The sequence below is a fragment of the Leptodactylus fuscus genome, chromosome 4, assembly GCF_031893055.1.
Source record: "Leptodactylus fuscus isolate aLepFus1 chromosome 4, aLepFus1.hap2, whole genome shotgun sequence".
In the NCBI taxonomy this organism is placed as follows: Eukaryota; Metazoa; Chordata; class Amphibia; order Anura; family Leptodactylidae; genus Leptodactylus; species Leptodactylus fuscus.
The window spans coordinates 76,736,866-76,751,119 of NC_134268.1; the positions used below are offsets into that span (position 1 = coordinate 76,736,866).

General features: G+C 40.5%; 1 protein-coding gene across 1 annotated transcript; it reads left to right on the forward strand.

Moving 5' to 3' along the window:
- Window positions 1-12: 12 nt before the first annotated feature.
- PSMG2 (proteasome assembly chaperone 2) lies at window positions 13-5,684 on the forward strand. Its single transcript, XM_075272164.1, has 7 exons — window positions 13-109; window positions 1,692-1,863; window positions 3,218-3,276; window positions 3,360-3,478; window positions 3,565-3,738; window positions 4,736-4,856; window positions 5,481-5,684. Exons 1-7 carry the CDS (start codon window positions 53-55, stop codon window positions 5,562-5,564), a joined length of 786 nt encoding a protein of 261 aa, XP_075128265.1. The 5' UTR covers window positions 13-52; the 3' UTR covers window positions 5,565-5,684.
- Window positions 5,685-14,254: the final 8,570 nt, after the last annotated feature.

Genomic DNA, 14,254 nt, shown 5'->3' on the forward strand with positions numbered 1-14,254 from the left:
TGCTGACGTCTATTGCTCGCGCCTCTTGTTGTATAGTTTACCGAGCACAGTCATGTTCGTGCCGGCTGCTAGTGAGTGGAGCCCCCCAGCGGACTGTACCCTACTACTGGTAACTGCCTTTATAGCTGCTCATCTCCTGTACTTGTCACCACTTACATCCCCTATCTCACAGACACAAATTGGGTCCCCTCCTAGCACTGCATGCTGGGGAGAGTCATGAGCACTGGTGCCAGAGAGAAGAATGAGGGGGGTCAGTTGGCGAAGGCAGGCAGTTAGATGGCAGGTCATTTAAAGGGGTTGGCCACTTTCACACCAATATTGAGAGACAAATATTATTGTTTGTATAATAAAAAGATATACAATTTTCCAATATACTTTCTGTATCAATTCCTCACAGTTTTCTACATCTCTGCTTGTTGTCATTCATTCTGTTACTTCTAGTGGATAAAAGTCTGACCATGGTCATGTGATTTACAGTTCATGGTCATGTGATGTACACACAGGTGCAGTGCACATCACATGACCATGGACCATACATCACATGACCATGGTCAGATTTTTATCCACTAGAAGTAACAGAATGAATGACAGCAAGCCGAGATCTAGAGACCCGTGAGGAATTGATACAGAAAGTATATTGGAAAATTGTATACCTTTTTATTATACAAACAATAACATTTGTTTCTCAATATTGGTGTGAAAGTGGCCAACCCCTTTAAGCTATATTCCCACTTGTGTTTTCCCTAGGTTTTATGTCACTCTGTTCTTTGAGTCCTAACTTCCTGTTTATTCGTGTGCTGATGGAGCTTAGTGAAGACTAGTTCTTATTAGTTCAGTGTAAGAGACAATTTTTTTTAATGTAGATTGTGAGCCCCATATAGTCCACGCAAACATGGGGAGAACATACAAACTCCTTGCAGATGTTGTTCTTGGCAGGATTCAAACCCAGGACTCCAACGCTGCAAAGCTGCAGTGCTTACCACTGAGCCACCTTGTGTAAAGGACTATTCACACATCTGTGCTGTGTCTGGGAAACTGACGTGAGACAGCCGCATTTTATGGACTGGCCACACCCATGTATATGGGATTCACTGAATCATAGTGAATTATAATGCATCAAGTTCCCAAACTGTGGGATTGCTACAGTGCTGGACTGACATAAAGCCGTGAGTTTGGTGTTGTAGTGCACCCGCCATTGAGGAGCTTGAAGCATCATAACGCACTCTGATGTACTGATATCTAATCTAATGGTATAGTCAATCCGGCAAATATGACCTGCACACAGACCATGTTACCAGGACAGAACACGATCCTATGAATAGCCCCATTATATTCGGTCATGGAAATAATGGGATAATATAATATTTTGAATTGTTACAGATACAGAGATACAAGATACGCTAGGTTCACACCTTCATTGGGGTTTCCAATCTTCAGGTCCACTTGGGGACCCAAAAAACTGAAACTCAATCTGCTTAAAAATGGTTACCCATGGACCCCAGAAGCTATAATGGGATCTGCTGTGTTTCTATAAGCAGAATGGGGTCACCAAATACAAGTCTGACCATAACCTGTATTTCTATTTACCTTTACTTGAGGATTCTAGTCATAGAATACCATTTATACTTTCTGTAAGTTTGAGTTCATGTAGTGTAACTATTGCCTAGTGATTACCTCCCACTTGCTTTTAGCCTGCTGTGTCTGTAGGAAATGTTGGACAACTTGCCGTTGACCTGATAATTTCCTCACTGGATATGCTGAAGGTTGGATACTTTTACACAGACTGTCTTGTACCTATGGTGGGTAATAATCCATATGCTACTAATGAAGAACATGCAAAGGAACTGTGTACAAATGCAGAAGGTGAGCACATGTTTATAAAAGGTAAATTATAGCTAGAAGTAAATCTGATGGGTTATTTAGTGTTTTCCTTGAATGACATAAAAATAAAAAAAGAATTATATAAATCAGACACAAATGATTATTGCAAAACTTCAACTTGTCTTTTATAACGTAAGACCTCATACAGCTATGTCAATGGAACAAATTTTGATAGATATGTCTTAGATGTGCAAGCCTTATAGTCCATACATGATCTAGGTAATTGTGAGCTAGCATGCCAGCACTTGCCACTAGATAGGGTGCTTGTTTTTCCTCCCACGTAGGGTGATTGACATCCTTTAATGGACTGATATGGGGTGAGCTGTTAATCTGTGTTGGATGTGTAATCTGGACTTTCTGTCTCTAATAGGAATCTTATTCCAAATCATATAAACTGATATATTGCACAGCTTTTCTCATCCTAGCATATCCTGTTCTCTGATAGGGCAGTGGAAATCCCCTTATATTTTTGTTCCGAAGAAGCACCCCAATTAGAAGTCAGTGGGAGTTATAGATTGAGGTTCTTATAGGCTTGATTCCCTGGTTATACAGAAAACACTGTATGCATCAGAGGAGCAGAGATAGTCAGTGCTTCAGAAGAAAGCACATAACTTTTCAATACATCTGCCAGTCAACTATAGAGTAGCATTATACTACGCGCATGCTCATTTTCAAATGGGGTGGACCAAGAATTTTTTTTTATTTTTTTTTTTACTAGGGTCTTCTGTAAAGTGTACTTTCAATGTAAAGCAGAGACTCTTAACCTCTTGGAGGTCTGTTGAAGATCCTTCTCAGAATATTTTTAGTTTTGAAATAGTAACTAGTATCATTTTTTTCCGCATATTAGTCTGAAAATACTTGATTTCTGTTGGAGACTGTTACTTCGAATTCTGTGTGGTTTGTAGCGTACATTCAAATACATATTTCTCATAGATTGTCACTGGTCTTTTCTTTTTCATTGAACCCCCTGAAACCTAGCCAAGGCTTTCGTGGGAAGTCATGTATCCTGGATTAAAAAACCCTTAGTTAAAAGTTCTTGGGCCAAAAAATATACATTGTTGGGGTAACACGGTGGCTCAGTGGTTAGCACTGCAGCCTTGCAACGCTGGAGTCCTGGGTTTGAATCCCTTCAGGATTCATCTGCAAGGAGTTTGTATGTTCTCCCCGTGTTTGTGTGGATTTCTTCCTATTCTACAAAGACATACTGATAGGAAAAAAAAATGTACATTGTGATCCCTATCTGGGGCTCACAATCTACATTAAGAAAAAAAACGAATTGTTATGTATTGTTCAAACACACCTACAGGTCTTTATTTATTTGTACCATTCCCTACAGTATATGCATCATGTGACAAGAAACTTGCTGTCCTGCAGATCAGATCTCCATTAATAAAGGTAAAGGTGATATCAGACATGTGCCGTGTGAAATGGATCTAGCTGCTCCTTCATGTGACTTACTACTTTCTCTGTCCCTCAAGAAAAAATCCAGAGCCTTCTGCGATGCTTTAACCTGCTGGATAAAGAAGTGTGCATTTACCAGAGTAGTTCTGCTTTCCAGCAGCCATGCATACCAGAGAGATGACAGTCAGCTGTTTGGGTATGTTTTGAGGTTACTTTAAGTGGGTGCCCTTAGTATTTAGGATACTACTGTCAGTGATGCAAGAATTGATTTGTCTTTTATAGGACTCCCTTCCGTTACTTAGCCACTCCTGCTTTCCAGACATTGGCGGGAGACACAATAAAGGCATTAGAGTGGAAGGAAATGGAGAAGGTGTCTTTATATCCAGGCATAAATGATGAGGAGAAAAAGATTTCCATCCCTGGAGGAGGTTTTACGAAGCGGTTGTTTGATGATTGGTAAATGTCCTTTTTGTTCTATGTCCCTCTGCTATTAAGAGTTGTACATCAAAGGATATTTTTCAGCTATCCAGCTTCCAGTTACATTTCTCATCATGCCTGATGTCAAATTAGGTGGGAGAGTATAACAGAACAACCTCTTTAAAATTCAGTTGTGTAAGCAACATGTCCCCAATATATGTTTATTACAGTGTACTAAACTCTATGGAGTCCAATTTGTCTGCAATTGGCTTTCATTTACAGAAGCAGAATACAGACGGTCACTTGTAGATCGATATACATCATCTATATTCAGAGTAATTTTGACATACATATAAGACTATAGGCTAGGTCAGGGGTCCTCAAACTTTTTAAACAGTGGGCCGGAGGCAGAGCAGGTCGCACAGACATCGGGAGCGGTGCCCTCCAATAGGTAACGTGAAGTGCGCTCCATGGCCTGGCCCGAGCTCCCCAGGAGCTTCATTATAAATGCACACCTGCCGGCGGGGCCAGACAGAAGTGCTTGGCGGGCCGCATGTGGCCCTCGGGCCGCAGTTTGAGGACCCCTGGGCTAGGTGCTGGCATTAGTGAGTATTGTTGTATTATAGTTGTGTTCTAGTCAGGGGCCCACGTCATAGTTTTGTGCATGACCCACAACATTCACACTTTGTTAGTTGAATAGAAATGGGGGAAATTATTCACCAAATCGCTCATTAATGAAGTGAATTGGTTCAGGGAGGGCATAGACCACACATGAATGTCATCCATGTGCTGCTTGAGGATACATATATGTACATGTAGCCTAGCCTAAGTAGGATATGATTTGGGGGAAGTAACCTGCTCAGAACTCCAGAGCTGCATACAAAGAACTGTACTATGTCTAACCATCTTAGCCCGGCTATGTACTTCAAGGTTCCTTAGTCATTTGACTATGCAATGTATTGTACTGCATTTCTCGTGAAGACAAAAATGCTATGAATTTGTGTAGACAACTAGCATTATGCTTCTTTTACCACAGCTGTTCTGAGGGTATACATATGGCTGTTGTGCTGAAATTTTGCTCTGAAGGTGACAACATCCCCGATGCTTTTGCTCTTCTTGACCACGTTAACAGATGGCTTCATTTGCTTGATCATGCAGTAAGTAAATGTTATAAACAAGGACATTGGGAAACTGGTCATCAGATGAGAACTATGAGAATATCTGTATGACAGTGGATGCAAGTACCTTCATCTTGTCCCAAGTTGTCCTCAGATAATCTTACCTCTTCCTGTAATTTAAATAGCTACCACATAACAGTATTCCTTGCAGTTGCTTTGGTAGTTTTATTGTTTTTTACCTGTTCTATAAAAATGGATTCTGATCAGGCGTTTTTGTTACAGAATTTCTTTTCCCTGCATAGGGCAGATTAGGACGTGTGGTTGTGGGGGAAAAGTTCATATGAGGCTGTAACATTCTCATGGTCTTGGGCATATATTATACAAAGTTCCAATTATTGCCTTTAACAGGTCTCTGGAGTCGGGGAAAAATAATACAGACTCTGGCCTCAAAATGATTAATCATATTACAAAATTATAAATAATATTGCATAATTAATTAGATTAAGCTTATTTTACAAAGCTTCTTACGTTAATTTGCTCTATTGATTTGTACAAAATTATTGAAACATTAGTGACAATTTAAGTTTGAGATGTATTTGTGTGCATGTATTGAGTAACCCTACTACAATTTGTATCTGACATAAGCACATTGTCTCTTTGCAGGATGATGTTGGCACAACTCACTGGAAGATACCAAGTTCCTGGAAGCTACTGTTTGGCAGCGGTCTTCCCTCTGTATTATTTTAAGCTAGCATGTGATGATACTGGAATGAATTAGCACTTTTACATTGGTCCAGATTATTAAAAGACCATCAATTGCAGAATCAATGTTTTATATCCTGTTATAAAGAATTAATGTTTTGTAAACATTTTTTTTAGCTTGGTTATTGGTCTAAAGGTTACTGAGTGCAGATATTATTTATATAGAGGAATACAATAAAAAAAAAAAAAACACGCGCTATTGCAAGTATGTAATAGGAATATCTATAGAAAAGAGCAAAAAAAATAGCAAATTAAGATGCATCAGATTGTAAAGGTAACTTTTTGTAGCAGAGACATCACTCTTATTACTTACAAATTTTTACATAACTGCTTCTTCCTGTATCTCAATTGATATATCTGCCCCACTCTGTCTGATAACCTTGAATGTAACAGAAAATTAGAATATAAAATGTTATTAGAACATCAGTTGTGCAGTCTCGTACATTAGATCTGTAATACCAAACAACATTAATGTAATTGCCAGAGGGACGTTTTGACAGCCCTGGACCTAACCAAGGCCCCCCAAGCCTGTGAATTCAGTAATGTAATGTTGTTACTGATGTTTTATTAGTCACAGACAGTAAGCAGTTTTCCTTATTTTGCTCAGAATTCTCACTGTATGTATCAGGGATCTTTTCAGCTGCATCATAACCTAGATTTGCAGTCCATTGTCTCTGGATCTTCTATATAAAGGTGACCTTTAAAGACACTAGTTAGTATCAATAGTCGTTATAATGGATATGGGAAGGTCGGCTGACTCTTCCTTATTGTACACGTCCCCAGCCTCAGGTAAAAAAGTTAAAGGGATACTATCATACAAACTTTTTTTTTTCTGAGTAACACGTCGGAATAGCCTTAAGAAAATCTATTCTTCTCCTACCTTTCGTTGTCTTCTCCGTTCCACCGTTCCGTAGGACATTGCTGACGAAGATGGAGGCGACGCTGGAGAGAGTTCTCTTGCAGCATTGGGGACGCCCCCAGTGTTGCGAGAGAACTCATTTGCATGCCGATAAAAACAGGATTCCTATGGAACGGTGGCGTGGAGAAGACAACGATAGGTAGGAGAAGAATAGCCTTTCTTAAGGCTATTCCGACGTGTTACTCAGAAAAAAATGTGTTTGAAAGATAGGATCCCTTTAAATGTGCTGCAGCCGTAATGAGGATATACATTCAAAGAAGAGATTTCCCAGCAAGACCCTGCAGATATTTTAACTTCTGATGAAAACTCAGGTGCCCTTTAAGTACTTCTGCTGACACTTCACATAATGGGTCCATGCATATCTTTTCAGTCCCAGAGTAGTGACAGACATGATGTTTCTTACACAGCCGGAGTGATGGAAGGGAGCCTAAATCTTTCTAATACACACCAGAGCAGTGATTGAAATGAAGTTCATACCACACCTGCACTGATTTCCTCTTGTGCCTGTGCCACTCCCCCAGCACACATATGAGAGCTGACCCAGACATAGTCTCCTAAATCTATTATGGGATGGAACACAGTAAGCTGGGGTAATCGGCCACAGAAAATGGCTGCGGGCATGCCCAGTGGCCTCTGCCCGAGGCCTGACGGCAGAGCCGACTGCGCATGCCTAGAAGTTTGAAGCCAGCGCTGGAAGAAGACGCAGGGAGAGGCCGTTCCAGGCAAAGATAGAGGCGGCGCTGGAGATTTCTCTCACAGCATTGGGGACCGCCCCCCAGTGCTGCGAGATAATCATTTGCATACAGAAGAAAAACGGAATTTCTACTGAATGGCGCGGCGATGAAGACATCTAAAGGTAGGAGAAGAATAGCCTTTCTTAAGGCTATTCCTACGTTTTAGGGAGAAAAAAAAATGCATTTTACTGATAGAATCCCTTTAAATATAAAGTTGTAGCTAAAGGAATGTGATGAGGCAAAAACTAAAAAAATGATCATGTTCACAGGCAGGGGTGGTATAAAATGTCCCGCTGCTCCCTGTCACTGCTTGTCGGTGAGGCTGCAGTGGTAATATAACATCAACAACACCTGACTACTGTAGTGCATCGGCAGCCAGAATTGGCATGATATGACATCACCTATGCAGCATTGGAAGAGCAGGGGATTCAACATGTAAGTATTGCTTGATTTGTTATTAAAAGTCATCTCCTGCCTGTGGGTTAATTTTTTTAAAATTCTGCACAACCCCTTTAAGGCCAAAAATAGCTTGGTTCTTAAGGGGTTAAAGATTACAATGCAATTATACATAAAGGTTACGCAAGGGGCTTGTGGTTTCAGTGGTAATGAAATGTCACAACACAATTTGCATTGAGCAAAATTTCTACTGTGGTGTCTGGTCAGCACGCTTCCTTTCTGGTAAGAGATTTTTTTATTTTTCCCTTATATCTGTTATTGGCAAAACAATTACACAAAGATTATGCAAATTAGTACTCAGAATACTTCTCAAAATAAATAATGACGAAAGAGAACAGAAACCAGTGTAATGTTACGATTGTCACATAAAATCCCCCGTCAGCAAAAATATCTGACAGTGGCCATGACCACAGGAAGAAAGGAAGACGGTGGTTAGCACTTTGTGACGTCTGCATTAAAAAAATACGTATTTCAACTTAGTCTAGTACAGTATGATCACTTGGCATACTGTAGGTAGTCTTACCCCATACATTGTTTAAAGAGGAACAGCCACACCTCCTTTAGAAAAAAACTTAGATTTTTCATGAAAACCCCCCCAACTATTCTGCATTATTTTATTCCTCTGTTATTAATATATCCCATTAGGGAGAGACTGGAACGGGGATTTATTAGACCATACATGCCCTGCTGAGAATTCTGGGTAGGAGTATGCAAATAACCTCATTGATGAAAAAGAATTTGCTCTTAGCGCCACCTATTGGAAGGCAAAAACCTTGAAACAGCTGTCTGCAGATGGGAACCTCTTCCTTTTATTATGACTTTATTCCCAGATTATGCCCTCAGGTTTCTTTGAAAACCAGTGATAAGGAGCTATAGAGCAAATTCATCTTTTTCACCATTGAGGTTTTATTTGCATATTCCTTCTAGAAATTATTGAATAAATTAACATCAGCGTGTTAACATTCCTCTTGTCAAATGGGTGTGTCCTTACTGATTGGACATGGTCAAATTCTGGATGGACACCCCCTAATAGTAACATTGGGTTGTACATGTATTCATACATTTCTAGGAGGAATAACAGCCTTTTGGAAGGCTTTTGATTCTGTACCAAATAAAAGATTGGCATACAAACAGAATGTCAGGACTGGGGGAAAAACGTGCATTTGGGTTCACAATTGGGAAACAGAGGGTGTTTGTTAATGGTAAATACTGGGACTAATTCACAGTCACCAGTGGGGAACCACAGGGGTCAGTATTGGGTCCTCTCCTTTTTAATATATTTAATAATGACCTGCTGGCAGTATTACAGACCAGGGTGTCCATATGTACAGATGATACTAAACTGTAAAGTAATAAAAAATTAGGCGGACAGCAGAATATTATAAGGGGATCGCTGAAAGCATGAAGGGACTTGGTAAATAAGTTTAGAGGACAGTGATTGAGGGATATACCCCCAAGAAACAACAATAGCGCGCTCCCTTCAGTAAAAATAAGTTCTGGTACGCTGATGTATCAAAATAAAAAAGATTTATTTAAGATGATGCGTTTCGGGGTTCTCTGGTATCTCAGAAGTACCACCCCTTCATCAGATCTTTAGGAGTTCTAGAACTGATGAAGGGGTGGTACTTGTGAGGTATCGGAGAACCCCAAAACGATTCCTCCTAATGCAGGACAATGCCAGACCTCATCTTGCTGGAGTGTGTCAGCAGTTCCTGCAAGATGAAGGCATTGAAGCTATGGACTGGCCCATCCGTTCCCCAGATCTGAATCCGATTCAGCACATTTGGAACATCATGTCTCACTCCATCCACCGTCACGTTGCACCACAGACTGTCCAGGAGTTGGCAGATGCTTTAGTCCAGGTCTGGGACAAGATCCCTCAGGAGACCATTCGCAACCTCATCAAGAGCATACCCAGGCATTGTAGGGAGGTCATACAGGCACGTGGCGGCCACACACACTACTCAGCCTCATTTTGACATGTTTTAAGGACATTACATCAAAGTTGGATCAGCCTGTAGTGTGTTTTTCCACTTTAATTTTGGGGGTGACTCCAAATCCAGGCCTCCATTGGTTAATAAATTTGATTTCCATTGATGATTTTTGTGTGATTTTGTTGTCATCACATTCAACTTTGTACAGAACAAAGTATTCTATGAGAAGATTTCATTCATTCAGATCTAGGATGTGTTATTTGAGTTTTCCCTTATTCTTTTTGAGCAGTGTATATTTAACACTTTGTAACAGTACGGGGTCTAATATAGGAAGATTATCAATGGAACCCCATTATCATGGCCAAAACCTATCCATAAAGCAGAGAGGAGATAGTACAGAGAGGGCAGTTAACCACTGTATATTGCCCCAAAAAAGGACAGTTCGGACAGGCTCAGGGGAGAAGAGAGATCAGATGAACTTTAAGACTTTTGGGACAAATGAGTCCAGGCGAAAAATCCACTTAGTCTCTCCACATGTATTTAATCTTATCAATACCCAGATAACTTACAGATGCCAGGCTGCCATCAAGCAGTTGGGATAAGATGGTGTCCCTAGCATTACTGATATCACATAGGTGCTCACCCAATCCTCTACTCAACTTACACTTTGTTTTTCCCACATATTCCGGACTACACTCACAGAGAGCCCCATCAGTTCTGGAATTTAGAAAATCACGTGTGCGTGTGTGTGCGTGTGTGTGCGTGTGTGTGCGTGTGCGTGCGTGTGCGTGCGTGTGCGTGCGTGTGTTTCCAGTTGCAGAGAGCGTGAAACTCTTTGCTGCTTCTATATGTGGACATGCAACACAGTATTTCTGATTCCTTTGGCCCAGTTATAAATTATTGCATCTACTCATAATTCCACACATCAAAGCATAGTGTAAAACTAAGGGCAAAGGGGGACAAAGTTTGACAGGACCTCTCACGAGTGTTGGAACTAATGGTTTTATACACTTTCTAGGATTGACCGCTCTCTCTTCCAGCATATTAAGTGCACATGTCTGTAGCAGTTCTTACTGTCCACCAAAAAAAAAATCCATATCCTGTTTTTTAAAAAAAACATATCCATATAGAATCAGAATGTTATGTGTAAGCATGTCCAGAAGTAGGATCTACTTCATACTTTGTGGATGGATTCACCATCTTTTCCTCCATCTTAGTCAGCCAACCTATCTGACCCATCATTCATAGTTAATGGCTTCACTCTCTCATTAGTCTCACAATTTTTCTTCATTATGCTAATTGTGCACAGCGCCATCATTGATTCCAGGGCCACCTCTGTCTTCTCTCCCGTCTCCTCTTTGGCAGACTGCGCATGTACCACGGCCATTTTGCAGATTTCTCGTGTAGGAGGAGGAACAGAAGAGGGAACAGAAACACACACCTCCTCCTCTTCAGCAGACTTTTTTTATTATTATTATTATTAGTATATCTGCAAATATGGACACCCTGCTCTGTAAACCCACTACGAGGTCATTTATAAACATATTAAAAAAAAAAAAAAAGGAAGGGCCCAATACTGACTGCCGTGGAACCTCACTAGTGCCTGTAATCCAGTCTGAGTATTTCCCCAGGAACAAGCATCCTTCGTTTAAAGGGGCTCTATCAGCAAATTTATGCTGCATGAGCCCCATATATGCGTGCATAGCCTTTAAAAAGGTTATTCAGGCACCGCTAATGTTTTCTTAACCCCCCCCCCCGTTTTAAAATAAAACCCTAAAAACATATATGTAAATGATACTTATCGTGCGCGGTGATGCACGATCCGACATCTTCTGACACGCCTTCTTCTTTCAGCGACGCCCTCCGGTCCTGGCTCTTCCCCGGCTTCATCGTCATCTTCTTCCAGCGGTTCAAATCCGGTGCGTGTGCAGTAGCACTCCCTCCGGAGCTACTGCGCACGCTCCGGCGCCATTTTTCTCAATGGCAGTATGCATGTGCCAGATTTGAAACAATTGGATTTGAACCACCGGAAGAAGAAGACGACGATGAAGCCAGGGAAGAGCCAGGACTGGAGGGCGTCGCCGAAAGAAGTAGTAAGAGGAGGAAGGCGGGCCAGAAGAGGACGTCGGATCATAGATAACCGCCCACAATAAGTATAATTTACATATATGTTTTTAGGGTTTTATTTTAAAAACAGGGTGTGTGTGTGTTTAAAATAACATTAGCGGTGCCTGTATAGCCTTTTTAACGACTATTCACACATATGTGGGGGTTGTGAACCCAAATGTATGTTTTCCCCTAGTTCCAACATTCATTTTGTATACCAACCTTTTATGTGTACAGTATCAAAAAGGTCAATTCTCTTCATATAATATGCAAGTATTGCTTATTGCAACATAAGAGTTACGTCAAACTGCGGTATTCAGCATTTTAACACTGGAACTGTGTTGGTAAAGCCAAAACGTCTATCAGTTCACGTCTCTGCATTCCTATAACCTCTCTTCTATAGTACAGGAGTACACAGACATTATTATGTACTGGCAGTAAACATTGTGCAACATCAAGGGTGCTGTAACTCTTTCCTTACTGGATGAGGTAGACACCAGGTTTAAAATCTACCTTTGCACTGATGAAAATTTTAAAGGTTTTTTCCCCCCCTTTCAGTGTATACATCAATATATATATATATATTTTTTTTTTTTCTTTATTGCACAACAGCTGTGGTCACTTATTGCACAAAAAAAAATGCAGCAGTCACACAATGTCTCCAAGCTGTGTCTACGTGAAATTTACTTGCATCAAATAATAGATGTGAGAAAGTTGGTTTATGTTCAACTGTATACTATAAAATATATACAAGTGACAAAAATAAAGCCGTACTTATTTAAGGTAAAGGGGCGTTTTCTCATTTGGTCCTTGGCTTTACTTTTCCCCGACAGCCTTATGAAAAATGAAAATCGGATTGGTTGCTACTTCACTTTCTGTCACAGCTCTGTAAGATCTCCCCAATATATTCAACATTGGTGAATTTCATTTTCTTTTCATCCCAGTTACTGTATAGGAGTGGAAACATAGCTGAGACTTCTTCCAGTGTGTTTTTTTTTTTTCATGAGCTTCAGAAAATAAAGTAAACCCACACCAGTGAATATGATGGTATGATCTAGTACAAGCACTCAAACATGTAACAGATTTACCTGACATCCTAAGGCGTGAAAGAAATTTAAAAGGGATTCTATCATTGGCTCTAGTGATTTTTAACTAAGCATATACTTGCATAGTCTTTAGAAAGGCTATTCCAGATATACCTTTTATTCAGTAATCCTCCCAGCAGTTTTTGAATTAGCCCGCTTTTATTGATATGCTAATTATCCACCGCAGAGCACTGGACGTTCACGGAGTACTGTCTGATGTGTGTACACAGGGGGAGGTGAGAGCAGGGAGGCTGATGAGTTGTCATCATCATCAGCACCAGCCTCCCCGTACTCACATACACTTCCGGGTGCTTGCTGGACGCTAATTAGCATATCAAAAGCGGGCTAATTAAAAAACCGGCTGAGGGGATTTACAAACAAAACGTATGTGTGGAATAGCTTTTCTAAAGGCTATGCAAGTATATGCTTAGTTAAAAAAATGAGTTTTCCCAATGATAGAATCCTTTTAATAGAAAAATCTGATGCCCTGGTTCTTCTCAAAAGAGCCCGAATTAGAGAATATAGGAAACCTCTTTTACAATCTGAAGGTTTTTTTTTTTTTTTTCCTTCTTCCAAGCAAGTCATTAAAGCTGGTACCTGAAAGCATTTTACCCAAGAGAAACCACAAAATCTATTTATGGAACCTTGATTCCCCCCCCCTTCTCTTCCAATACAAGCCATAGGTCCCTACTAGCAGAATTGAAGAGGGCAGCTATCATAGTTGACAGCCTATCAGAGTCAGCCAAAGCATTGGCCACCAAGTCCCCCGTCTTCATATACCAGGTGCTAGAAGCGAAGAGTTGTTCTCTTGGAGTATTATCCTTGATATGAGACTCCAATTGTATCAGCCATATATTTCAATAGCAACACAATTGCTATACCAAGTCTATAGGGGTCCTTTCACACGGAGTAAAGTGGTGCTGATTGTGGCACGATAATTCATGATAGAATCAGTGCCAAAAAAAAAAAAAAAAAAGACTCCCATTGACTTCAATGGGTTCCGTTTTCCGCATGGAACACATTGAAATCAATGGGTAAAAAAGCCTTCCATTGATTTCAATGTGAGCTGTGCAGAAAACAGAACTCTTTGAAGTCAATGGGAGTCTTTTTTTCAGCACTGATTCTTATGTGGGTTATCATACCAGAATCAGCGCCACTTTGGTCCGTTCACAGTTTTTTTTGGCAAGGATTTGGGAGAGGAAAAAATCCGCTTCAGGAATTAAATGTTTTTTTCCTCCAGCACAGTGTATGGACCTTGAAGAAAAAAAACCCAAAAACAAAACAAAAAAACTAGTGGTTTTTGCAAAAACAGCGTCAAAAACTGCTAGTGGTTTTTCCGCCTCCCACTGACTCCCGTTTTTTTCAGGCAGAATCCACCTGAAGAAAGGTCATGTCACTTTTTCCCCCCACTAGCGGAAAAAAAAAGCTAGCAGAATACATA